The sequence below is a fragment of the Vanacampus margaritifer genome, chromosome 6 (assembly GCF_051991255.1).
Source record: "Vanacampus margaritifer isolate UIUO_Vmar chromosome 6, RoL_Vmar_1.0, whole genome shotgun sequence".
NCBI lineage: Eukaryota > Metazoa > Chordata > Actinopteri > Syngnathiformes > Syngnathidae > Vanacampus > Vanacampus margaritifer.
Window position 1 is genome coordinate 29320993 of NC_135437.1, and position 27198 is coordinate 29348190.

General features: G+C 42.2%; 1 protein-coding gene across 1 annotated transcript; it reads left to right on the forward strand.

The window, feature by feature from the left end:
* The first annotated feature begins 588 nt into the window (after positions 1-588).
* camk1db (calcium/calmodulin-dependent protein kinase 1Db) lies at positions 589-27112 on the forward strand. Its single transcript, XM_077567888.1, has 11 exons — positions 589-1085; positions 15199-15330; positions 16689-16763; positions 18294-18432; positions 18510-18636; positions 19976-20051; positions 20573-20685; positions 21907-21985; positions 22996-23083; positions 23290-23452; positions 24935-27112. The coding sequence occupies exons 1-11, from the start codon at positions 991-993 to the stop codon at positions 25084-25086; spliced, it is 1239 nt and encodes a 412-aa protein (XP_077424014.1). The 5' UTR covers positions 589-990; the 3' UTR covers positions 25087-27112.
* Positions 27113-27198: the final 86 nt, after the last annotated feature.

Here is a 27198-nt window from a genome sequence, read left to right on the forward strand (position 1 = left end):
ACGAAGATACCAAATTAAATAAAAATGTATTTACATCTCATAATCCATATATATTTTTCAGATTTTAACTAAAAAAAAATCTCTATTTAAGTTGTAGTAGCATAAATGTATGCCGTTTTTTCTTTGGCCATTTGGGGCAGTAATGACTGTGCCCCATTAATTCTGCCTAGCAACAAGTGGACATAAAAAAAAAGTATACAATCCCTATTGGATATCGTTTTATTGGTAGATAAATATAATATAATAATACTTTTGCTTCACCTTAAAGTAATTTAAGTACTGTTGGGCTACTGTACGTGTGTACATTTGTTGCAGTGTCAATTAATTTTGCTTTTGGGGCAGTCACGATTGAGCCCAATAAATTCTGCCTAGCAACAAGTAGATGTGCATGTTTAGTATAATACATATAAATACAATATGATTCAATATTAATAGAACAAAATATATTTTAAAACGAAGAAGGATGCGCCTGCCATCCGGAACTCTTAAAACCAGGAAGACCTCTGGACTGGACCGGACCGGACCGGACCGGGGACTTTCCGCTGATTTGGTGCAATGCGAACACTTCACGACACAAGCTGATAGTCACGGTGTGCAACCCCTCCTCCTCCTCCTCCTCCTCCTCCTCCTCCTCCTCCACTACTTTCTCCTCTTCCTCCTCGCCACGGCCGGAGCCAGGGCGTCACTCGCGGCAGCACCGAGCGTCCTTCCACCTCCGCCGCCGAGCTTCCCTCACCGCAACACCACCACCAGCCTGGGGAGGAGACACGGGGGGAGGAGGAGGAAGAGGAGGAGGAGGAGGAGGAGGAGGGACACACCGTGTTTCCCCCGTCACGCAGCGGATTAGTCCACTAAGAAGCTCGGCAACACTCATCACTTTTGTCTGGTTCGCTCCAGACGCAGCTTCGCTCGCACCGCACCTCCTCCGTCTTCTTTTTCTTTTTTTCTTCTTCTTCTTCTTCTTCTTGTTTCCATCCCACGCGGCGAGACATGGCGAAAGAGAACGGCGAGTCCGACAACGGGTCATGGAAGAAGCACGTCGACGACATCAAGAGTGTGTTCGACTTCAAAGAAGTCCTGGGAACGTGAGTTGGCATGAACGCGTCCATTTTGTCGTTTAAGCGGGAAAGTTTGGGTGCTGGTGAATTCTAACGCACACGCATGCACTAAATCCACGTCTTTGATTGACAGCTGTTGAACATCAGCGGAAATTGACCGGCCACGTGACCGTGCGTCCATTTTGCGACGTTCACCTGAAGTAAAATAAAATCCGTCCGTGTCATGAGTATTCATGACGTTTATTTTTTTTAAAGTTGTAGTTTATATTTTTGTTTTAAGAAGGTAAAGATAGCTAATAGATTTATTATTATTATTATTATTAGTAGTAGTAGTAGTAGTAGTACTGTATAGTTTTGTTTTGTTTATGTTTTAAGTAATTCCCCACTTAAGTATAAGGATTTTTAAATAGCTTTTGGACTATTTAGTTGAGTAAAGTGCAATAAAAAAAAAAATCCCCAATACTATATTAGTTGTCTGTATGTGTTTGTACAGCATTTTATGTGAATATTATTTATTTGAAGGAATATCACTCATAGAACTCAACGTTGATTTTCTGTTAGCCCGTCAATAGGATTTCCCATTGAATGCTAGCATTAATTAGCGCTGGTAATGTTTCCAAAACACGCTCAATAAATAAATATACAGCGTGTGTAATTATTTTTGTTGTGTCTTTAGTTTAAAGGTACACGCCAACTGGGGTGTCATGTGATGTCATGAGATATCTTGAAGCATGCTCAGGGAGGGCAGAATCCTGAACGTACGCCGTGAACTTGCAAACACACAACACCGTATGGCACATTACTTGTCTTTCTTGGATTGTTATGTTTATATGGTCGTGAGAAGCAAAAATAAAAGGATTACATTTCTATTAATAATCCAATGTATTTGGCTAAGAATTTGAGTACCAGCATGCTCGTTGCAAAAGTCACATTTTGAATTTTGTTGGAGAGTAAAGAATTTCTTCAGCTGATAAAAAAAAAATAAAAATCACCAGCATTACTTTTCGTCATTCCAGCAGCTGCCAAACAAAAACCTCTGGTCGTGTGGTAAAAAAAAAAAAAAAAGTGCCACGTTTTTGCGGTAAACCATGACGTTATTTAGTTCAATCTGTCAATCATCTCATCTGTGGTGTGCGCCACAACCAAACGGACACGTTTTCCCTGCGAAAGGTGCTCCTGCAGATCGCTGAGCTTTCACCTGGAGGCCCGTGGGATTTCCCCAAGGCCTTCGCTATGTGTGAACACAGCCCCCCCCCACCCCCCCAATCCATTCACCGGTGAATAACACCAGTGAATCATCTCGATTTATTGTCCAATCGGTGGCCAGTCAGAACAAATACGCCTTTCATCGCCCACAAGCTGGAGCGCTGTTTTTTGTAGTTTGCCTCATGTGGCGTCCATTCAGTGCATCGATGGATGCGTGAGTTGTACTTTTGTGGGTAATGCAGTTTATGGCCAAACTTAGTTTTGAGCTCGTGTCTGAAAGCCTTCGCAGTTAAATCGATATGAACAACCCTCGGGGCGAAGATGCTATCATTAGCTTTGCCTGGCCACTAGTTGGCGATATCACTTTGTGAAGACGCCGTCACTGGAGTATATTTAAAATGTTGACTTTGTTGGGCAATATCAGTGGCAGCGCGGTGGGTCAGCGGTTTGCTCCTCTGCCTCGTATTTTTGAGGTTCTGGGTTTGAATTTCTGATTGGACCTTTTTTGTAAGTCGTTTCTGGGAACATCCACATTCCAAAAACATGCACGTTAGCTTTGTTGAAGACTCCAAATTGTCTGTCCAATGTTTGCCTTGTTGATTAGGTGGCCTATGATTGTCTGGTGACCAGTTTTATAGTTTGAGGTGACAAAAAAGCAAGAAATATTAGTGGCAGACAGTCCACAGTTCTGCTTGACATTTTGTGTTTCACCAAAAACTTATCTCCACTTTTTGTTGTTGTTGTTGTTGTTTTTTGGCCAGAAAGAGGAGTTTTTGTTGAAAGCAACCTATGTTCTTCTGCTGATTTCTTAACTCATTCACTGGCAGCCATTTTGACTGAAGCATCCCCCTTCGCTCCCTCCCGGCCGTTTGACTGGATTTCGACGGATTTTGCAAGGCACAAAGTGCGCTCTGGTGTTTACGTGTGTGTAAGATGCCGGATTTCCGTCGGGATTATTACAAAGCCAATTCCCAAAAAGTTGGGACACGATACAAATTGTGAATAAAAACAGAATGCAATGATGTGGAAGTTACACATTTCAATATTTTGTTAAGAAAAGAATTTAGATAAGAGGTCAAAAGTTTTAACCGAGAAATGGTATGATTTGAAGGGAAAAATATGTTGTTTGTAAATTTCATGGTGCTAACAAATCTCTAAAAAGTTGGGACAGGTAGCAATAAGAGGCTGGAAAAGACGATTGGCAACTTGATTAGAGAATGAAAAGAGCTTCTCGGAGTGGCCGTGTCTCTCAGAAGCCAAGATGGGTAGAGAATCGCTCATTCCTACAATGTTGCATCATCATCCAAAGATTGAGAGAATCCGGAACCATCTCCGTGTGTCGGCGGCCAAATCCCACCGGATGCCCCCCGTGATCTTGGGGCCTTTAAACGGCGCCGACGAGGTCACGGGTCGCCGCCTGTTGTAACGAAGAGCGCCTTGTGCAAGTCGTCGGCCCGACCTGGCGGCTGACGCAGCTTTGCCTGAGGATTTGTTACGACACCAGGTGGGGTTGTGGTCACTTGCGAGCATCTCGGCCTTCAATTTCAGCCGCCGTTTCGTCATCGGGTCGCCTCGTTAGCGCGTCAGGGATGTTCCCTCGCACCTTTGCAACCTCGTCCACTCCCGGGCAGTGATGAATTCCGCTGCATGACTTCCTGTCAGGCTCAGTGGTGTTCTGTATCCTGTGGCACAATTTAGTAATGCTGATTTGATTATGGATTCATTATTTGATGATCAACTTAATCGACAACTATTTTAGTCATCGATTAATTGTTTGGAGCCATTTCTTAAATTTCAAGTTGTCCAAATCCTCAGATTTCAGCATATCAGCAGTAATTGTTCACTGATTTCTGTAGTCCTTCACAGGGCTGAGCAATTAATCGAAATTCAATTACAATTTCAATTACGCTCCACAATTACTAATTAATGAATTAATACTCATTTTTGAGTTGTTTAAATTTATACATTTGCACCTTTTTAAATATTTGAAATAATTAAATTAAACTTTATTCATTTAAAAAAAGCACTTACATAATTATAGTGTTTCAAAGAATTTTTTATTAGTTTAAATTCTTTGCATTTTTTTTAGTTTAAACATTTTCTAGTTTTGTACCAAATAATAAATGGTCGTCCTAATCGTGATTTCAATTATTACCAAAATAACCGCGATTTATATAATATTTTCTTCATAATCGAGCAGCCCGAGTCCTTCATGAAAGAAGACTGAATATCTTCTGTGTTAAATTAAAATAAGACATTTGCAAATATCAGTTTTTACTTTGGAAAACAATGACCCAACCAGTAACTCTGTTCAACATCAATCCAACCCCCCCCCCTTTTTTTTTTTTAAATCACTATACGAATACGAAGTATGAAATTAACACCAATCACTGGTTGATAAACAACAATCAGGGAAAAAAATGCATTTGTAATACGCTTTAATGAAAAATTAAAATGAGTCCAATTAATCGATTGAATAATCGATAGATGAATCGATTCTAAAAGTATATGATAGTGACAGCACTACAATTTAGTAGACCGAAGACGCACAACAATAAATTTGGACTTGCCTGTATGTTGTAAACTTTCCCCCAAAAAACAGTCAGTCAAAAAATGTGCAATATCGCCGAGTCATGATTTGAATAATGAACCGCCATACGTATATGGAGGGAATCCCGTCAGCCGAAGCATGAATCGAAGCACGTCATAAATGTCGCAGGCCTCATCGCAATTTACCAAAGGATCAATACTTGGTGCCTGCGTATTGATACATTTACGCCAGGCAGAATCATCAAGCCAGCCACTTTGATTTCTTTGCGCAAGACTGCAGCAGCTCGGCAGCCTTTCAACGTGATTCGTTGTGGACTCCCGTCATCCGCAGTCGCTGAAATTAATTATCCGCACGCCGGCGCAACATTTTGCACAATAACTTAACAATAACTCTTTACACTCGCGCCGCACCGGAGCGGGCCGAATGCCGCCTCCGGTTTAGCCAGCGAGCGCTAATGAGATGTGGGGGAACAAAGTCGCTCCCTTCTACCGGCACGTCCCGCCTCGGGGGGGCTAAATCGGGACCCTCGAGCCGCTGACTCGGCACATGGAGTCAGCTGACCACGAGGGGGGGGGCCGGCCAAGTGGCGGCAGTTGGTGTGCCTTGACGGCCGCGCTCGTTTGTCCCGCGCCCGCAACTCCATCGACGCGTTCCAAATGTTCATAGAAGCCCTTCGTTCAGAAAAGCCGATCGGAAGAAGGCGCAGCAACGTCAATCACGAATGGAGGGAAAATAAAACCTTCGTTGGGCCTCGGCGCGAAAACGATTCGCTCATGAGCTAATGTAGCTTTTTTTTGTTAGCCACTTCACAACACTAGCGTCATATATTTGATTGTGTGAAAGCTGATGCATTCTCACATATGTTGTTGGGATTTTTAGTCTCCACACCTTTTTGTTTGTTTTTTTTGCCGTGAAACAACTCCCACTTAATACTTGCTTCAAAAACTCACGCCCGCCATCGTCTGATTCCACGTTTCGCCGAATTTCATGTTAAATATAAGTACGACTTTCCACGCCCACTTTTTTCTCATTAGCAAGCGACTGAGACCGCTCAGTGGCACACTTGCTAAAGTCAGCAGGTTATCAAAATGTCCGATTTCGTCTCTCAATTGACTTTACAAGCTTTCAAATGTTAGAATTCAGCTTGCCGTGCAATTTCGCCAGAAATTGTACTCTGTCTCGTTATTTGACGTTGCTTTGTTTAACTGCGCAAGTCAGCATTGTCAAATCTTTTCTCAATGAACGCACCTGTCAAAATAAACCCATGAGCAAAGCTACGGGAACAAAAGGTTTGATAGCTTAAAAGTCGAGGTCACGTGAGCGAGCGTTTGTTTTTCTTCTTCTCATTAAGAACACAATTCGATTTAGTTTCCGACTTGCCGTCAATCAATTATTTCAGGAAGTACAAAAATCACCAAATGGAACTTCATTTCTAAGGTAATAAAGGAGAAAATATTTTGTCATTTTCCTGAAGTGCAAAATTCATCAAAACAGTTCTTGTCTATAATTGACAAAAACATTTTTACTTTTTACTTTTGTACTCGGTCACCGTTAAAGTGGAAATAAACGTCTTGTAAGTTTAAGCAGTCATAGAGAAGCATTTGAATGATAAAAAAAAACAACAAGTCAACAACGGTGACTTGTTGCTATTTAAAAAAAAAAAAAAAAAAAAAGACGGAAAAATCAGGAAATCTGAAAAAGTTGAAAATCTCCACAAGTCAGCAGCACAAACTTGTCGGTTGTCTTTCATGCCATTAAAAATAAATGCATTTGTGAGTTAACACTTTTTTGTTTTGTTTATTTTTAAGCAAAGGATTTGAATCAGTACTTCCACTTTGACCCATTTTTGTTTTTGTTCTAACCTGCAGCCATCTTGAATTGTTTCCTTTCACAAGCTGAAAAAAGCTCCCAAGGCGCGTCTTACGTAAAGCGCGTCGCTCCTCGCGTGTTGTCGTTGTCGCCCGGCGGATGTTGCGCAAGTGGCGGCTAGGCAACAAGGATGACGGGAGGCCTTGGTTACGCAGCGCGGCGCCGCCTACCACATCCCGACACCCGCATCCTCCGCGCTTTGTCACGCGTGTTCAAATCATTCGCCAAAAAAAATCAACCTTGAATTAACTCTTTGACTGCCAGACGTTTTCAGAAAAGGAATGCCGTGGGTGCCAGCCGATTTTAAGCATTTTGACTGATCTTTCAAGGTCCATAGAAAATTATGTGTTTGGACTATGGAAACACACATACTACCAAAAAAAGATTGGACTCTCATCTTTCATCAGAAAAAAAAGTTTGTTTCTACCTTATTCCGTTTTTCAGTAATCAACAATAGAAAATGGTTAGTTTCACCTCTGTTTTGAAACAAACGTCTTTTAACGTCTTTGGCACTCCTCCATAGGATTTTACTAAACGTTATTTAACGTTTTTGGCAGTCAAAGAGTTTAAGAGCTGAGTTGCGCTGTCGTGTCGGGCCCGGCCGAAGGGAAGCGTCCGGGCGGGAATCTCCTTCCGTGGGCTCGGGTTGAACGGCAAAGGTTTCCCGGGAGGCGAGCAGATTTTGGTCCAAAACATTTGTTCTCTGGAAAGTGGCCTCGGGAAGTCCTGCGTTGTCGGTCAGTAGGTCTCGACTCCCGTCGCTGGAAATGTGTCCACGCAGACGACATCAGCAGTCGGTGGGTAATGCAAAAAAATATATATATGGAAAAAAAGGAGAGCAATGACGATGACGTCAAATCGGTAAAATTGCCGAATGAACAATACTGAGCTCTCCAGAAAAAAAAAAAAAAAAAAGCAGTCGGTGGGTATCTGCGTTGGTTATGGAAAAAAAAAAAAAGTCACTTATTTCCTTACCTTCGAATTGAAAAACGGCTAATCCGTACATCAGCCGCCATTTTGACAAGTTTTCTTTCCGCTGGAAGGTGAAAAATACCGTAACCGCTTTTGGTGAGCTTCTTCCAAAGACGACGCCATCAGCAATGGCTCGGGGGGTCTTTTGAGAGGGTCATCCTCATCCTCAGTCAAGTTCCCGGAGAGGAGCGTATCGGCGCTCGGGAAAAGAACGCCACGTCGTTTGTCTTTGTTTTTTAAAAATAAACCATTTTGATGCTCCTGCTGACAGATTGGAATTAAACACGCACCTGGTCATCTTTGATCTATTTTTAGATTGGGGGGGGGGGTGGGGGTGTAAAGATTTTATTTTTGCACCGCAGCTTCCTTCTCAACTGCATTCTTTCGATATCGGCCTCATGACGGCACTTAAAGTTAAAATATCACACGCGCGCACACACTTTGACACACAAACTCACACGCTCGTTTTCAACCTGAAAACTTTATACGGTCAACAACTGAGAGTTTTGCGCCGTTATTTTCTGTTTTGTATCGTATTGACGGTATTTGCTGGTTTTGATAGAACCACTTTTGTTAAGTGTAATTACATCAGAAGTGGCAAATCCAGGTACAGAAAGTAAAAACCCTGCCACAGTTTGGCTTTAGCCCCAAGTGCTAGCTAGTTAGCTAGCTAGCTAGCTCCCATGGTGCTCATTTACCTGCTAGCTCGCTAGCATCAGGGGCTAAAGCCAAACGGTGGCAGGGTTTTTACATTCTGGACCTGGATTTGCCACCTCTGAATCACATACTGTAGTAATTGTGTGTGGGTGTGCCTTTAAGGGGCGTGGCTTAGTGACTGACATCAGGAGCTGGAGTCTGTTAGCTTGTTTTTGAGCATCTAGGTGTGAGTAGTGGCCTACAGCAGTTCTCATTTGGTATTTGACTGTCCTGTTCTACAAAAGGCTGAATGTCTGTTTTGTATCGTATTGACGGTTGCTGGAATTGCATTTATTGTGGTGGGGCCTTGAAGAGGCGCTGCTGGTATACAACAATTCAACATGTCTGACTTGATGTACAACAATAGCAAGACAAAGACGGAAGCGCAGCGAGCACCAGGTTGCTCTTCTTTCGGATGGCAGGTTGTCACGCGCCGTCACGCGCCGTCGCACGGCAGCTGTCAAGATGCGAGATGCAACCTTTCGATTCAGCACATGCCGCATGCACTTGCGGCGGCGAAACGCCCGAGGCCACAGGAAGTCGGCGGGAAACGCGGCTCTCGCTTCCGCCTCGCTTCCTGGTTGACAACAAAAGCAAACTGTGACCTCGCAATGATCTCAAATCTTAAACTCAAGGGACGAAACACGGGGAACATCTGAAATGATTTTTCAAATGTGCGAAATCCAGCAAAGAGGAAACAAAACATCACGCGTGTTCTTACCGCTCAGATCATTTCTAGGGACCGATATGTTTTTTTTCAGGGCCGATGACGATTATTAGAAGTCAAGCAGGCCGATAACTGATATTTGGAGCCGATACTGATTTTCAGTAAAAACTGAGAAAAAAAGATTGCCGTCAATTTTTTTTTTCAAATGCCTGTACTAATGCCAATCTTGACTTTGTTGTAAGCATGTTTATTGAACAAGTTTTCAAATAAAATTTAAAAGATTTTTTTTAATGTGACACCCTTTTAAATTTCTAACAAAGTGTTGAGCGAGCTTAAAAAGTTAAATGGAAACTGAAACAAGTCAATACCATCATCGCTCTATAGTTTTCGACGGTAACTATTTTTTTCCCAAAATTTAAAAATACCTGAAATCTTAAATTTCCCATTTCTTTGTTTTAATGTCAAAAACAAATAGTTCTGAAGGTTCCCAAGGTCTCTTATAGAGTTAACTGAAAATTTAAATAAATAGTTCCCTATGATTAAAATGGTTTTAGATTGACCTTTTATCGACACTTAAAAAAAGGCCGATATTCGTCAAAAAGCCCAATATCAGCACCGATTATCGGTCTATCCCTAATAGTTTTTTAGAATGATCTTTTAAAAACATCCGACTAATTGGCCACAGGTCCGATTATCGGTGTGTACGCTGCTTAAGATACTTTAAATCAATCATATGAATGATGTATGGCGGGAAACTCATTAACAACTCGCGTATGAGGATTTGCAATTGTAAATATTAAACAGGTTTAATATTTACGATTATCAGCGCAACCACAGAATAATCGTTCAGGACCGTCCATCAGCGGCAACTACTAAAAATAATCCGGCCTTTGCTGGTTTTGATGTAACCACTTTTGCTAAGTGTAATTACATCAGAAGTGGCAAATCCAGGTACAGAAAGTAAAAACCCTGCCACAGTTTGGCTTTAGCCCCAAGTGCTAGCTAGTTAGCTAGCTAGCTAGCTCCCATGGTGCTCATTTACCTGCTAGCTCGCTAGCATCAGGGGCTAAAGCTAAACGGTGGCAGGGTTTTTACATTCTAGACCTGGATTTGCCACCTCTGAATCACATACTGTAGTAATTGTGTGTGGGTGTGCCTTTAAGGGGCGTGGCTTAGTGACTGACATCAGGAGCTGGAGTCTGTTAGCTTGTTTTTGAGCATCTAGGTGTGAGTAGTGGCCTACAGCAGCTCTCATTTGGTATTTGACTGTCCTGTTCTACAAAAGGCTGAATGTACTGTACGTCAGGGACTGTGGCTCTCCTTGCCCACAAGCGAGGGCATTACAGAACCTTATTTGCTCCTTTTCTCTCTCTCTCTCTTAAACTTACCACTTCCATAATAATATCATCACAAGCACTTTGTGAGTGCGCATCCATAGCACACTCGTATGTCTGAATAGGCCGTGCCAGCTGCTAAAAGCGCATCTCTGGGTGCCAAAAAACAAATGCTGGTACTGCTGCCGCAATGTTTGTGACCCAAACGGTGCCGTCGCCTTTGCATGCTGACTCACTTGGCCCGCATAACAACAGCCGCTCCGATTTCAACTTGCTCGCTCTTGGATGACGCTCTGTGCCGCCTGTGCTGTGAGTGAATGAGCGAGTGTCTCAGTGGTGCTTGTGTATCTGTCAGAGGTGGCAAATCCGGGTCCAGAAAGTTTCAACCCTGCCACGGTTTGGCTTTAGCCACTGGTGCTAGCTAGCTAGCTCTCTAGCTAGCTCCCATGGTGCTTGTTTACCTGCTAGGGAGCTAGCTAGCTGATGCTAGCTAACGGCAAACTGTCGCAGCGTTTTTACTTTCTGGACTTTCTGGACTAGCTCCCTTGCAGGTAAACAAGCATCATGGGAGCTAGCTAGCTAGCATAAAGCCAAACTGTGGCAGGGAGTTTGGTTTTAGCCCCTGGTGCTAGCTAGCTAGGGAGCTAGCTAGATAGCACTGGGGCTAAAGCCAAACTGTGGCAGGGTTTTGACTTTCTGGACCTGGATTTGCCATTTGTGTGTGTGTGTGTGTGTGTGTGTGTGTGTGTGTGTGTGTGTGTGTGTGTGTGTGTGTGTGTGTGTGTGTGTGTGTGTGTGTGTGTGTGTGTGTGTGTGTGTGTGTGTGTGTGTGTGTGTGTGTGTGTGTGTGTGTGTGTGTGTGTGTGTGTGTGTGTGTGTGTGTGTGTGTGTGTGTGTACGTTGCAAGTGAGCCCCTTTATGAAATAATCACGGTTGAAAAGCATTTGAAGCTCCCAAATGAGTCCCCTGTGGATGTGGAAGTCTGAGCACTTGTGATGGGATATTTTTTTTTCTTTTTTGAATGGAACGGACGGGGGGGGGGGAGGGGAAGGCTGGTGGATCGGCATCGGCAGGCCGCTCACGTACTGCGGCGCTGCCGCGTAACAACACTCCATCATCTTGTGAATGAGACATTACAGCGCCGCTCGTCACCTTAGGGGGCGCCGTGGCTCAGTGGTCGGAGTGCAACCCAGAGGTTGTGAGTTCCATCTCACGTCCAAGTATCCTTGAGCGAGATACTCAACCCCTCAGTTGCTTTAATACAAAAATTAGAAAAAAAAATAAAGAAAAGCTCTTCCTCATTGTGAGCATATTTATTGAACAACTTTTAAGATTGGCAAAATATTAGTGTTTTAGTCTTTAAAATACAAAAAAGTTCAGGGACATCCCAGGGCCATTAGTATGTCTTAAAAAGTTTCAAACAAATTTTAAACGAGTACAGTACTCCTTATTGTTTTCTACAGTAAATAAAAAAAAAAAAAAATCCCCCAAATTTTAATATCTGAAAAGTAACATTTTCACTTATCTTAATTTTCAAACAAAAACAGAAGTTAGAGGGAGTTCCCAGCATCTTTTACTAAATTAATGGAATTTTTTTAATAAATAGTTTCCTGTAGGAATGCTTGATTATGAAGAAAATATGAATCACAATCCATTTGGTAATAAACAAGTTTTGGGTACAAAACAAGAAAATGTTTAAGCATTTAAAAATATTAAGACAAATAAATAACATGATAAACATGCAAGTTCCTTTTGGACCAAACGATTTATTAAATGAGTCATTTTAAAAACAACAATGTGAAAATATAAATGTAAACTACTCCAAGTTAGTATTAATATCTAGACCGATAATGGATCTATCCCGACCTTTGACCTTTTTACAGAGACCAAGTGTCAAACGTGAGAGTGAACGAGTAAGTATGTCCGAGTGGGATTAGCGTGGGTTTGCCCGTCCACGCCGGGATTTAGCTGGTCCAGTTGGGAGGAACCCGTTTCGCGGACAACACCGTGGAGCCTCTCATCATGTCGGCGTTTGACAAAACAAGCCCCGCCCACTCACTTTGGGACTTTTCCATGCCGGTGATGTCACGCCGGTGATGTTTTCCACGCGCGCTCCTTTGAACGACATCGCCAGTGACTAATAAGTCGGCGAAGTGATTGGCGAGGAGGCGACGTTTCCCGAATCTCCCGTCACTTTCCGGCGTGGACATTTTGAGCGGAACTGCGTCGTCCGCTGTGTGCAACCGCCGGCACGACGCGCAACTTTAAAAAGAAGCTTCCAAGTATCTCAAAAGCACTCAATTAAATGTCACTCCAATAAAAGGAGGATTTATTGCAGGGTTTCGCTGTTCAACTTCATTAGATTCACTCAGCAAAAAAATGAGCCAGATGAAACATTTCCAAACTTTCACCACCATTAATTTGTCTTATAACTTTGTGCTTTTCAATTTTTCTTTATTATGCCCCCCCTCCCCCCCCCCCATTGAAGAAGAAAACTGACTGCCGTGACTATAAATAGTCTCATTTGTCTGACATTGTTGCAAGTACACCACTGTAGAGTAGCTGACAGTGAGAGCGCCACTGCCACCTACTGTAGTGGATGTACAATTACACTTTATTCTAATATGCCCCCCCCCAAAAAAAAAAAGTCTCTTTCCCTCCCTATTTTTGAGAACCTGTACAACTCATCCGAAAATAAATACTCATCTTTTTGAGACGGCAAGTAAAAACAAACTCGATGTCATTGCACAAGTCTACACACCCTTTTATAACTGAGGTTAGGGTTTGTCTTCTGAACAAACCAATCACATTCCAGCAAAATTGGTCGACATGAATTAAAAAATAATCATTTTAAAGCCATGTTTGTGGTATCCGGAACCAACGTTTGTTGCTGACAAACGACCTGCAACCAGCAATCATGGATGGAATAATTGATACGATGATCGATTTCAAAAAGATTTGTTAGCAACAGCATTTAATTCAAACTCACACGCTGGCCACCATTTGTTCTAGTAGGCATTTTTATGGTTACTTTGATTTAGTTACTTAGTTCCAGTTACCCAACTGGGAATGTGGCTGCGTTCAGAATCAGCCAATCACGATCGAGCTGATGTTAAGAGTCAGCACACACCTATCCTCATTGAGTGCCTCCGATGAAGCTGCAATGGAACTCTGCTGTTCTAGTAGGCTTTTCCTGCCATTTGCTTTGGCTGACTGTTCACAATTCCCTCCATCGTTTGCGTTCTGGTCCAACGAATGGAACATTCCGTTTCCGTTTCATGGAGAATCCATCAAGCGGTCGGCAAGCAGCTGCGAGAAACTTGGTGGCAAATCTCTCGGCTGCGGGGCCAGCTTTTGATGGCGCTGAAATGTCTTTTTGGCCAAGCCGTTTGCTCTGTCACGACCTGAGAGCGGATGTGCGACTGGAGGAAAACGACCCGCCCGCCCGCCCGCCAGCGAGCCATCAGTCAGTCTTCAAAGGCGGGGGCGGGGTTAGAAGCCAGAAGCGGCAAAAAAAAAGCCCGCTCAGCAAAACGTATGGAAAAGGGCCTTGAATGTGGTATCATAGCAACGCACTGCAATTGCTTGAGCAAATATTGCCTTCATTCAGAACTCTATTTGGTTTGCAAGGAAGATGTTTGAAAGGGACGACACGCACACAAATGTTTCCTCTCTCTCTCTTTTTTTTTTTTTTTTTTTTTTAAAGCAAGCTTTTTAAAAGTGTTTGTCCTGCCTTAAGCCAACACAGCAGACCGGCGGACCTCATCTGAGACCTTCTGCGTTCTCTGTAAATATTCACAATATGCTATTTGTGTACTTTGGCTGGAGTCGGGTGTGAATGCAGTCGCGCCTTGACTTGCGAGCAATCTGTTCCGCGGCAATGTCCATAACTCAATTTATTCGGATATGAGTGCCATCATTCTTGAGCCTTGCCCATATCACCAGTTATTGAACCCTCCTGTTCGGTGGGTTTCTCAGGAACGACAATACTGTACCCGGGCCGATTTGACCCGTGCTATGTTAAATGATAAAACACATCCCGATTCGCCAGTTTCATAACAAATATTTCAACGCAACCATTTTCAACAGCTTTCTTAATGACACACGACCAATTGTAGTTATTTCACTAAATGGGTCATTTTGACCCGGATATGGTTAATGTTCCAAAAGCAAAAGTAACAATTTTAATTTAAAATACGTCATAGTAGACCAATTTAATTGATGAGAAATGTCATCGCCCAAAAAATATTCAGATATAATTCTTCAACTTTAAAATGGGTCATTTTGACCCGGATATGTTTAATGTTCCAAAAGCATTCCGATAAACATTTAATATTTGAACTGAAAATATGTCAAAGTAAATCATTGTCTGTTGAGAAGTTTAATTCAAAAAACACAAATAGTGGTACTTTTGCACCCTTAAACTGGGTCAGTTTGACCCTCCCGAGGTCTGCTCGGTGTTCTAGAAGCGTCCTGAGAAAATTGTTACAGCTCATTAGTAACAGTTTTCATTGCAAATATGCATTCCTTACTGTCTGTGGGTGCCGACGTTCATAGTTGTTGTTCTTGATTTTGACCCACAACATAACAGGAAGGTTAAGAGAACGATCAATTCTTTTGTCATTTGACAATACGAGCAGCAAATTTACCAAAAGAGAGAAGATTATCAAATGAAATGAGTGCTTGTGAATCAGGCTAATTTGTCTTTTTTATATATATAATTATTATTATTAATTTATTTTTTTTCTTTATGTTTTTGTTTATTCAGGCAAATTTGTCTTTTTTTTTTTTTTTTTTTTTTTTTTACTTTTGAAGATGATTTCTTTCTTTTCGTTCCGCTTGCAGAGGCGCGTTCTCCGAGGTGGTGATGGCCCGCGAGAAGACGGCGGGGAAGATGGTCGCCATCAAGTGCATCCCGAAGAAAGCTCTCAAAGGGAAGGAGATGAGCCTGGAGAACGAAATTGCCGTGCTGAGGAAGTAGGTCGCGCACCCATAACACTTTTTAAGTATTTGGACACTGCATCTCAACTTTGATGGTTGAGGATTTTGTTTGAAATAGTTTGTTGATTTATTGACTCAATGAAGGCAATACAATAAATAAGTCGATTTTATTTAAATTAAAATCATGCCCTTGTTTGTGTGTGCCTTTTATTGGGAACGCTGTTCATGTTGTACACCACTTGGCCACTAGGGGGTGTGTGGTTCCGCGTGTTCTGATATACTGTTAAGTTGTAGCCACATTAGAAACATAGAAGGAAAAAGTCACAATCAAGTTATGCCAATAAAAGTTGTTTTTTTGCAGCATAGGAAGCGCACATGCCGATGATTAATGTTAACACGCTTGTCTGTGCACATTCCTCAAGCGTTTTATATGAATATCCGTTCTTTTGAGTGATAAAAGTGGCGCGAGTAGCGCGCTAATTAGCATTAGCGAGTCAGGCCGGAGTAAATGATGATTCTTTGCGCGTCTATAAATTGAAGCAAAAATCATGGTCAATCCAATCATTCTGAATTAAAAATTGTTCTGAATCGAATCATGAGACAGTCAAAGATTCCCACCGCTATTAATAAGCAGATTTCATCGTGTGAAATTATCGGAGACAAGCTACATAATTTGATCTAAAGTCCACTAGCTTACGGCTAACATATAATAGACGGTCGTATGGAAATGAGCATCGATGTTAGGGCCATTGTAAACTTTCAAATGACATACGGAGCAGCAACAAACACAAACATACAAAGAAACTGCCTTTTTATTTGATTCTTCTTTTTTTTTTTTTTCTTTCACAAAGCGCATCTTATGTAAAAGTGTCGTGACACCCCCACGCTAATCTTTGGGATGGTGTGTGTTCATGCAACACCCACGCACGCGCGCACACGCGACTCGGACGGCAGGTGATCGTGTCCAGAGCACCGTGGGTAAAACGCCAGCCCCAAGAGGAGCTCACTTATCAGTCGCTACTCTGCGAGTGTTGAGTCTAGTTGCCTGGTTACGGTTGCCATCCTGCGGCTTTTCCTCCTTTTTATTATTCTTCCCAAACGTTCGTGTCTCTCGCTGGTCTGACGTCGCCTTCCGTTAAAGCGAGGCCTGATTTTTGCGTCGCCGAGTGGACGAAGGAGGAGGAGGAAGCCCTTTCCGGGCCGCCACCTGAATGTCCTCATTGTTGGTCAGGAATTGCTGCTTGGCGACTCATTGATTACCTTTCCGTCCTCCTCCCCCTCATTCATAAAAGCTTCTTTCTTTTTCTTTCTCACTAACGATTCGCGAGCGATGAGCAGGCCACGCTAGGAACAAAAAGCAAGGAGGTAATTGCGTCTCATCGTCTGTTCCGCAGGATAAAGCATGAGAATATTGTGGCTCTGGAGGACATTTATGAGAGCTCCAACCACCTGTACCTCATCATGCAGCTGTGAGTAACAACCCCCGCCCAGCCCTCCTCCTCCTCCCCACACTCCATTTTGCAACCGTCATTCTGTCTGGATTGGAATGTTTTCATTTTGGAAACTCGGTCAGAAAACTACAACCGCATTCTTATATTTGTTCCGTGAAACTGTGGTCATTTATTATTCATTGTGTACCTCTGATTAACCTCAAAATCCAATTCAGCTGTTCTATAGGCGTTTTTTTGCTTCTCCTTTTTTTTCCTTTTTTGCAGACGCTCAAAAGTTCTCCGCTAACACTGATTGCTGTTTGGAACTGCTCATAATTCACAACCATTACCAAAGCAAAAAAGTTCTTACTTTTAGTGTGAGGTCAATATATTTTTTTAATTGATTAAATGTATTGCTTAATATATAATAATTTGTAGCTCCAAATGTATTTTAAATTTTTGATTTAAAAAAAAAAAATAAATGTGACAAATTGTCAAACTTTTCAAATTAAAAGTATATGTTGTGACATTCCCCCCCAAAAAAATTCTTCTTACATTTTTTAGTAAATAAAAAAAATAATATATAAAATAAATAATTGTAACTTCTCTTTATGACCTTTTGATACAGGCCATTTTTAATTGTATTATTATGACATGCACTGACCAATAAAATGTGGTCTTTGCCCATATTTTGAACACTTTGAGTGTGAGAACATTTTTTGTAATTGATTCAATGTATTGCTTAATATAAAATAACTTGTAGCTCCAAATGTATTTTCAGTTTTTGATGAAAAAAAAAATGGGGTGACAAATTGTCCAACTTTTCAAATTAAAAGTATATGTTGTAACATTCAAGATTTTTTTTATTTTTTTACTCTTTTTAACTCTTTGACTGCCAGACGTTTTCAGAAAAGGGATGCCGTGGGTGCCAGCCGATTTAAGCATTTTTGACTGATCTTTCAAGGTCCACAGAAAATGATGTGTTTGGACTATGGAAACACACATACTACCAAATGAAAGATTGGACTCTCATCTTTCATCAGAAAAAAAAGTTTGTTTCTACCTTATTCCGTTTTTCAGTAATCAACAATAAAAAATGGTTAATTTCACCTCTGTTTTGAAAAAACGTATTTTAACGTCTTTGGCAGTCCTCCATAGGATTTTACTAAACGTTATTTAACGTTTTTGGCAGTCAAAGAGTTAATAAACAAAAGAAATAAAATAAATCCTATATGAAATAAATAATTTCAACTTCTCTTCGTGACCTTTTGATACAGGCCATTTTTAATTTTATGATTACGATATACTGAACAATAAAATGTGGTCTTTTCCCGTCCACTTTAAAACTTTAAGTCCCAATTCCACACTTGCACGATCACACAAACCAATTTTTAACATATTCGGCCATTTTTGTGGGACAACAATGAAAAAGAACTTTTCAAGTGTATGCTTATTTTGTGGTGTGTGAAAATGCCCAATCATATATTTGTCAAAAGTCATCAAAGTAACTCCGTAGCTGAGGATGAATTTTGAGTGAAATCAATGAAATTGGGTGCAAATGTGTCGCAGGGTGTCCGGCGGCGAACTGTTCGACCGCATCGTGGAGAAGGGCTTCTACACCGAGATGGACGCCAGTCGGCTCATCCGACAGGTTCTGGATGCCGTCAACTACCTCCACTCGATGGGCATCGTGCACAGGGACCTCAAGGTGCCTCCGGCGGGGCGACTCGCCAGTCGGATTTGCCGCCTATTGCACAATTGACTCCTCCCCATCCCATTTCTCAGCCAGAGAACCTCCTCTACTTCAGCCCGCACGACGAGTCCAAGATCATGATCAGCGACTTTGGCCTGTCCAAGATGGAGGGCACCGGCGACGTGATGGCCACCGCTTGTGGAACTCCGGGATACGTGGGTGAGCGAGCTCTGAGCGGGGAAAGCCCAGTCGGGTTTTTTGCTGACATGAAAGTGAATTGCGTACAAGCTGACGCTGCGGTGCCGCCTAATCCAATCTGCCGGCAGCGGCAGGTTAATCTTAACCATCTGTCGCCGGCACGTGAACAGCCTGTGAGCCCCGCCCCCGTTTGTTGCCGTTTTAAACCCTCAGTTTGGAATTTACTCCACTGTGAGACTGTCAATCCAAATGTTTGCAAACCAAGGTAATGGTTTCCATTGAAATGAATGTAAATGCAACTAATCTGTCACAGCCAGGGCCGTGTTGCAGCAAGTGCTTTTTGACAGTGTTTTCACCAGGAATGTAAATATTAATGAAACTTAGCTATATTCTAATTAATGGTAATTGCTGCAAAAAGGAAACAGATACAAATATACTTTTTTTTCCTGATGAAAGAAGAGACTATAATATATATATTTTTTGTTGGTTCCATGTTTTTATAGCAGTAGAACACAATGTTCTGAGGGCCTTTCAAAATCTGTCAAAATCCAGTAAAACAGTCGGGAGCGAAGGGGGTTGCTTCAGTGAAATGGGCTGGGGGGTCAATGAGTTAATGGTGGAAAATGTTTTTAAACGTTTATTTCCACTTTATGAATCCTGCCCAAAAATAAAAAATCACTTGCAGGGATGTGATTTTTCCGCTAATTCGCGGAATTCCGCTTTTTTTTATCTCCCCCCCAAAAAAAAAAATCCGATATTTTTATTTATTTTATTTTATTTATTTATTTTAGTAGTTGATTGTGTATGCACATGACTCCAACAGATAACATCTTCTGCTATAACAAAGACATTTGTGGTATGCTCTAATATGAGTTACTTTTCATTTGGTCATGATACAATTATTTGTTCATGAAATTTGAACCCCTCAACATTATTTATGTGTTAACTTAGTAATCACATTAGTTAGATATGATGATATTCTCAGTGATAGTTTTTAAAAGCAAAGACAGCCCAATGTTTTTGAATGTGACTGATTTTGAGTTGACTAAAACTGCCATTTTATATGGGATAGTTCAATATACATTGAAAATTGATGCCGTTGTTTTGTCTATTTCTTTGTCATGTGAGTGCATTGAAAGTACTTAAAAACACGGAAAACCCATGAGCTCCGGGGGGCTTCGCCCCCCTTGTCCCCCCACCAGGGCACTGCCCTGGACCTAGCCCCCAGACCCCCGGCTAAATTTTCAGATAATTTCACTTTGGTCAAATCACATCCCTGCACTTGACAATCTGCAATAGAGTTGGGGGTTCGCTGCACTGTGGCTATTTCTGTTCTTAGTTCTTGTTTGTTTTGTTGCAGCACCTGAAGTGTTGGCGCAGAAGCCGTACAGTAAAGCGGTGGACTGCTGGTCTATCGGGGTCATCGCTTATATTCTGTAAGTACTCGGCTGGAATGGACGGCACCTCAACTGACACCGATGCGGCTTTTTGAAAAAGGTGTCACAGGAAACGGCCAAGCCAATTAGCCAAAGCAGCTGATTAGGCAAAAGAAAATCCCAGATTGAATTGAAGGTAATCCATCAGAAGATGGTTACCAACACTGGAAACGCTTTCAGAATCAAAACATGCAAGTGGTAGTACAAGTACTCGCATGTTGAAGTACAAATATTTGTATATATTTGTTTTGCTGACTTTCCATCACTGAGTGTAACACGGCGCGCTTCATCCCAGGATTTGCATTTCTTTTCCAGATTATAGCAGCTCGTTTTGTTCCGCTTTTTTTCCTCTTCATATCAATGTAGTCTGTATAATCTGCCTCCTTTTTGCGTGCAGTCTGAAAAAAAAATGTAAGTGCAAGCGAATGCGATTAGAAGGCAGAAAATCCTTTTTAGCGTCATCCGGGTGACCTCTCTGGCACGGACCGTCGCGGGGGCGGTCCATGTCGATTCTTTCCCAGGCTTTGCGGTTACCCGCCTTTCTACGACGAAAACGACTCCAAGCTCTTCGAGCAGATCCTCAAGGCCGACTATGAGTTTGACGCGCCGTACTGGAACGACATCTCGGATTCCGGTGAGAAATCGCTCCGCCGATTTTCGCAGGGAAAAAAAATATGGCTTTTATTTGTACACCTGCTTGTGGTGCATATTAGTGTTAATTTCATCAACAAAGGTAATTTCGTCAACGCACATTTTTCACTGGACTAAGACTAGACTTCAACCAGAGGTGGCAAATCCAAGTCCAGAAAGTAAAAACGCTGCCACAGTTTGCCGTTAGCTAGCATCAGCTAGCTAGCTCCCTAGCAGGTAAACAAGCACCATGTGAGCTAGCTAGAGAGCTAGCTAGCACCTGGGGCTAAAGCCAAACTGTGGCAGGGTTTTTACTTTCTGGACCTGGATTTGCCACCTCTGACTAAAACCCTCATTAATAACCAATAACTGGGACTAAATCAGTTTGCATTTTCGTCGACTAATAAAGACGAGACAAAAACATGCTTCATTTAATAGGAACTGGACTAAAATCTATGGAGATTTTAGTTCATGAACAAAAATGAGACCATTTTTTTATGGTTTTGTATTAAAAGAAAAAGTAAATTATAGTTCAAATTTAACATGAGTCCACGGCTATAACGTTCCAACAATAATGTTAACACGACCGCTAACTAATGCTGGCTAACTTACTAGCTTGTAGCATGGAGCCATAGTAGCCACTGTAATTGTGTGTGAAGTTGTTTTTCATCAAAAAGATGAGAGAAAATTGTATGTGAAATAGTTTTAGATCCGAATTGTTCGACATAATCTGCTGACAAAAAAATCTACGGGGTTAAAATGATTGTTCTGACTAAAACCAGAAAGAAACGTTGGCAGTTTTTGTTGACTAAAACTAGACAAGTAAAATGTTTTCATAGTCGACTAAATAAAAACAGGATCGGGTTGACCAAGTGTGATAAGAACTAAGAAGCGTGACTGAAATTGGACTAAAACTGAGACTAAATTTAAAAATGGCGGATAAAATTAACACTAGTACATACGCTACTGTCCACTTATTGGTGAGCCTACCGATTGATGAAAACGTAGCAAATAGGCTAATTAGGTCATTGCTAAGCTAACCAAGCTGATAAAGCTAATGTGTCTTCTGTGTATCTGTAATGTATGCTTTTTCTCTCCCCCCCCCCCCTTATTTGCTGAAAATCTTGTTTGAGTACTCCAGCCGAAGCCATGTCTGAAATAAAAATGTTGCTTTGGCACCATCTAGTGGCATCTTGTTGTTTTTGTTTTCCATCCATGTCCACAGCCAAAGACTTCATCAGCTCTCTGATGGAGAAAGATCCTGAGAAGCGCTTCACATGTGACCAGGCACTGGAGCACCCCTGGTGAGAAGGCCACATCACGCAGCCGCACACACATCCGCATAGCGCCGTGTGATTAAACGGCGGCGTGACGCAGATGGCTTTTGTGAGAGCGGAGCGCTCGCCCACCCCCCCGTCGGCCGTCGCCATGGCAGCCAGCTGCGAGGCCACCTCTGTGAGCTTCCCTGGCGGAGGTCATCCCGCCGAATAAATGACCGCCAATTAGCGGCGGGAGATGTCATCCTTGAAGAATGCGGACGGCTTAATCAGCTGTTAGGTTGTCTGAGGCCGCAGCCAACGAGAGCGGCTCGGCGTGCGTGTCAACGCGTGTGGCGGACTTTCTTTCTGCTTCCTCTCACACAAATGGTCGTCTTGTGGTGGCAGGTGTTCCTCACACATACGATGAGGTCATTTTCAAGTGGAGAAAGCTCACAGAACTTGTTTAGTAAAAGACAAACTAGTAATGGGATGGATATTCCTATCGAGCTAACGAGCTAACTTATTAGCGATGCTCCTACACTAAATGGCATTCATTTATTGCCAATGTAATAGCATTTCTCTTGGCTGCATTTATTCAGCTAGCCTTATCTTTGTCCAATCAGATTTCAGCTTCTGTGTTGCCGTGTCAATGAAATCCGCCCTAGGCCTTCACAGTCACTAGCTCTGTTAGCAGTGGACTGTTGCTTTAACCAATCGGATTTCACGTTCGTCTTCACACAGCTTCAGTGACATCAACATTTTCCGTCTTCTGATTGGTTGATTTGTATAATTGGGGTGGGTTTTCCTTTTCTCGCTCACTTGCTCTCCCACTATCTCTCTCTCTCTCTTCCACTCTCTCTCTTGCGCTCTCTCTCACTCTCACGCTCTCTGTCTCTCTCTCTCTCCCTCCCGCCCACTCTTTCTCTCTCTCTGTCTCTCTCACGCTCTCTCTCTTTCTCCCTCCTCCTCTCTCTCCCTCTCACCCTCCTTCTCATCCTCTGTCTCTCTCTCGCTCCCTCCCTCCCACTCTTTCTCTCTCTCTCTCTCTCTCTCAGGATCGCGGGAGGCACGGCCCTCTGCAAGAACATTCACGAGTCCGTCAGTCGGCAGATGCGCAAAAACTTTGCTAAAAGCAAATGGCGGGTAAGTACACGAAACCAAGAGTTTTTTTTTGTTGTTTTTTTTTTGCAACCCATTCTTGTATGAGGTGATATGATTCGCAGAAGCAGAATTGAGGCAACTCTTGTCTGTTATTTTTGAAGACATTCCACCCTTTAATCCCAAAGTTCCCTCCGTCAGTTGTTCCCGAACCTTGTGTAAAAGTGCCTCTCTCCCGTGTGGCTTCCCAGCAAGCCTTCAACGCCACGGCGGTGATCCGCCACATGCGGCGCTTGCAGTTGGGCACCAGCTTCGGCAGCAGCGTCCACGCCGGCGGCGCCGCCCCCAACCCTGCCGGCAGAGCGCCGGCCAAGAGCCAATCGGTGGACTGCGCCCCGCTCGGCATCCACGAGTGTGAGTGTGCGCGTCTCGGTGTGCTACGACTTTCAGTTTGCTCATTTACTTGCTAGCTCGACGCCGTCTTCCAAATTATGATGCAATTCATGTTTTTTGTCAGCATCATTTTCTACTTTTTTTCTTTTCTGACCCCTTGTTTCTTCTGCTGATTTAAAAAATGCGCTGTTCCAAATCATTATGCACAGCAGTGTTTAATTTTTTTATAGCTTATAAAATAACTGAAAAATAGTAATTTCTTGATTTTTGTTTTTTTAATTTTTTGACAGAACCCTTTTTTTTTTTTTTTTAAATCACCTCGTTTCTTCTGCTGATTACTTAAAGATTGGGGGCAAAACTTTTCTGATCCGCACCCCTTGTTTCTTCTGCTGATTTAAAAAATGCGCTGTTCCAAATTATTATGCACAACAGTGTTTCAAAAGAAACATTTATAGCTTGTAAAATAAATGAAAAATAGTAATTTCTTGTTTATTTTTATTTTTTTTGTCAGAAACCTTTATTTTTTCTGACCCACCCCCCTTGTTTCTTCTGCTGATTTAAAAAAATGCACTGTTCCAAATTATTATGCACAGCAGTGTTTAATTTTTTTATAGCTTATAAAATAACTGAAAAATAGTAATTTCTTGATTTTTGTTTTTTAAATTTTTTGACAGAAACCTTTTTTTTTTTTTTTTTTTTTTTAATCACCTCTTGTTTCTTCTGCTGATTTAAAAAATGCGCTGTTCCAAATTATTATGCACAACAGTGTTTCAAAAGAAACATTTATAGCTTGTAAAATAAATGAAAAATAGTAATTTCTTGTTTATTTTTTTTTTTTGTCAGAAACCTTTATTTTTTCTGACCCACCCCCCCTTGTTTCTTCTGCTGATTTAAAAAAATGCACTGTTCCAAATTATTATGCACAGCAGTGTTTAATTTTTTTATAGCTTATAAAATAACTGAAAAATAGTAATTTCTTGATTTTTGTTTTTTTAATTTTTTGACAGAAACCTTTTTTTTTTTTTTAAATCACCTCTTGTTTCTTCTGCTGATTACTTAAAGATTGGGGGCGAAACTTTTCTGACCCGCACCCCTTGTTTCTTCTGCTGATTTAAAAAATGCGCTGTTCCAAATTATTATGCACAACAGTGTTTTCAAAAGAAACATTTATAGCTTGTAAAATAAATGAAAAATAGTAATTTCTTGTTTATTTTTATTTTTTTTTGTCAGAAACCTTTATTTTTTCTGACCCACCCCCCTTGTTTCTTCTGCTGATTTAAAAAAAAAATGCACTGTTCCAAATTATTATGCACAGCAGTGTTTCAAAACATGTTTTTATAGCTTGTAAGGAATTGAAAAATAGTTTTAAAAAAAATCTGATCAGTCAAAATGCTGCAAAATGTCTACTTTCAAAATGGCCGCCAATCAATGAGTTACTTGGATTGTGTAAATCCCATTGAAAGTTTACAACTTTTTGCAGCTTTGTAATCTCCTTCTCCTCAGGTCCTCACATGGCCCCCCTGCCCCCCTCCGTCAAAGCGTCCAATCAGGACTCGCTGGCGTCGTCCCCCCCGCGCGAGGAAGCGCCGCTGCTGGCCGAGCCCATCATGCCACGCCCCTCCACCGTCACGGTCATCCACACGGGGACTAAATGACGCCAGGTTCCGCGGGAGGTGAGTTGGGAGACCACAGAGCTTTAAGACTGGGGGGGGGTGAAGTCTGCCCCCCCCCGGGGCCTCGTGATTCCGAGTGGTCGCCCATCTCGCACATCTCGCCGCCTCCTGTGCAAAATTTTCGGGAGGAATTTAAGGAGCTCGGCCTCCCCCGCTGAGGAAGAGAAAGACGGACTCCACTCAGTGTTGCTCCTGAAGGCAAATTCAGGCTGTTGAGGAAGCGCAGGAAGCGCCGCCGCGCGAAAGAGAAATTGTTTTTCTTTGTATCCAAGCTGCTGTCGGCGTCGTCCAATCAGATGCTCCGATGTCTGCCTTGTGTAAATATTGTTGCCTGGAGCCAAACGGGAAAGCTTTTGCGTTGTGCTGAATCATGGTGACGTCGTCATTCGCACCTGCGCCCTTCGTATCGGTTCCGTTGACCTTCACTCGCACGAATGTATCGAGATTTCTTTCCGAACGTGAACGGTGACTTTGAGGTCGTCCTCGACCGCGAGAGGACAAACGGGAGTTCTCAGGGATGTTGCTTGAAGTGACCCAAACCAACCCGCGACCCCCCCCCCCCACACACACACACACACACACACACACACACATCCCCCAACCAACACTGTGTACTGATTGTTATTCTCATGTGCCAATGGGAGGGTTTTGCTTCCTTTATGTAAATTGCTCGTCGTTGGTGTTGAACACTAATCGCAAAAAGTTTGTGATATTCGACATTGGGGGAGAAATGTCAAGATGGACCCAACGTGCACTCGAACCTTGAGGTGAAATTAAATTGACCTTGTCCAGCAGTTTATTTTTTTAAATTATTTGTGTATTTGGATGTTATAGCAAGAGTTTTTTTTTTTTTTAGGAAGAGACATAGAAAACAAAAACACCCCACCCAATTGTCAGCTGTCAATCAAATACCTCTGCTATGACTTGGAAAAAATGGATGATACTTCCTTATATAAATATATTGACCGAAAACCTGGAATTTACCCCAAAGAGTCATTTCATTTCCATGGTACGACGAGGCACTCGAAAGAGGCCACATTAGCACGAAATTATCCATTTGCCCCCCCCCCAAAACCTCACTTTTCTGGCATGTTGGCTCTGCGTAACATGCGAGCATTCACGGCCAACAACGAGGCGCTCTATAGTGGACATGCTAGCCCGAAGCCCCTGTCCAAGTGATAGGCTATCAAGTCAGCGACACATGACATTTAAAAATAAAAAATTTAAACGACAAAAAAATGTTCCCCAGGCTATTCTACCAGTCTCTCTGCGACATGCATGCATTTACAGAAGACGATGAGGCACTCTACAGCAGCCACATTAGCGCAAAAACCACCCGCTCGTTGTCTGTCAAGTCAGGCTTTAAAAAAAAATAAAAATAATTGCTCACTCTATTGCTTGGCTCTGCGTAACATGCGAGCATTCACGGCCAACAACGAGGCGCTCTATAGTGGACATGCTAGCCCGAAGCCCCTGTCCAAGTGATAGGCTATCAAGTCAGCGACACATGACATTTAAAAATAAAAAATTAAAACGACAAAAAATGTTCCCCAGGCTATTCTACCAGTCTCTCTGCGACATGCATGCATTTACAGACGACAATGAGGCACTCTACAGCAGCCACATTAGCGCAAAACCACCCGCTCGTTGTCTGTCAAGTCAGGCTTTAAAAAAATATAAAAATAATTGCTCACTCTATTGCTTGGCTCTGCGTAACATGCGAGCATTCACGGCCAACAACGAGGCGCTCCAGTCTTCACGTCCCTCTGACATTCTCGACTCGGCGTTGACTTTTCTCCGTGAACGGCCTCATGCCGAGGCTGGAGAATGCGAAGTGGATACTCAACAGTTTCTTTCTTTTATCAGTTGGACATTCAAAAAGCTAAGTTGCCAGTCAAAGCGTGTTTGAGGTCCATCTTGAAATTTCAGCCTAATATTCAGAACTTTTTTTGTGAGTAGTGCACTTTGTGATGTTTCCCTTAAAAAAAAAAAAAAAAAAACACATAAACTACTGTACTGTATTCCGGTGACAAATCACGCAAAGTGATTGATGAAAGTGTTGAGGTTGAGTTGATTGTACAGTTCAGTCGTTGT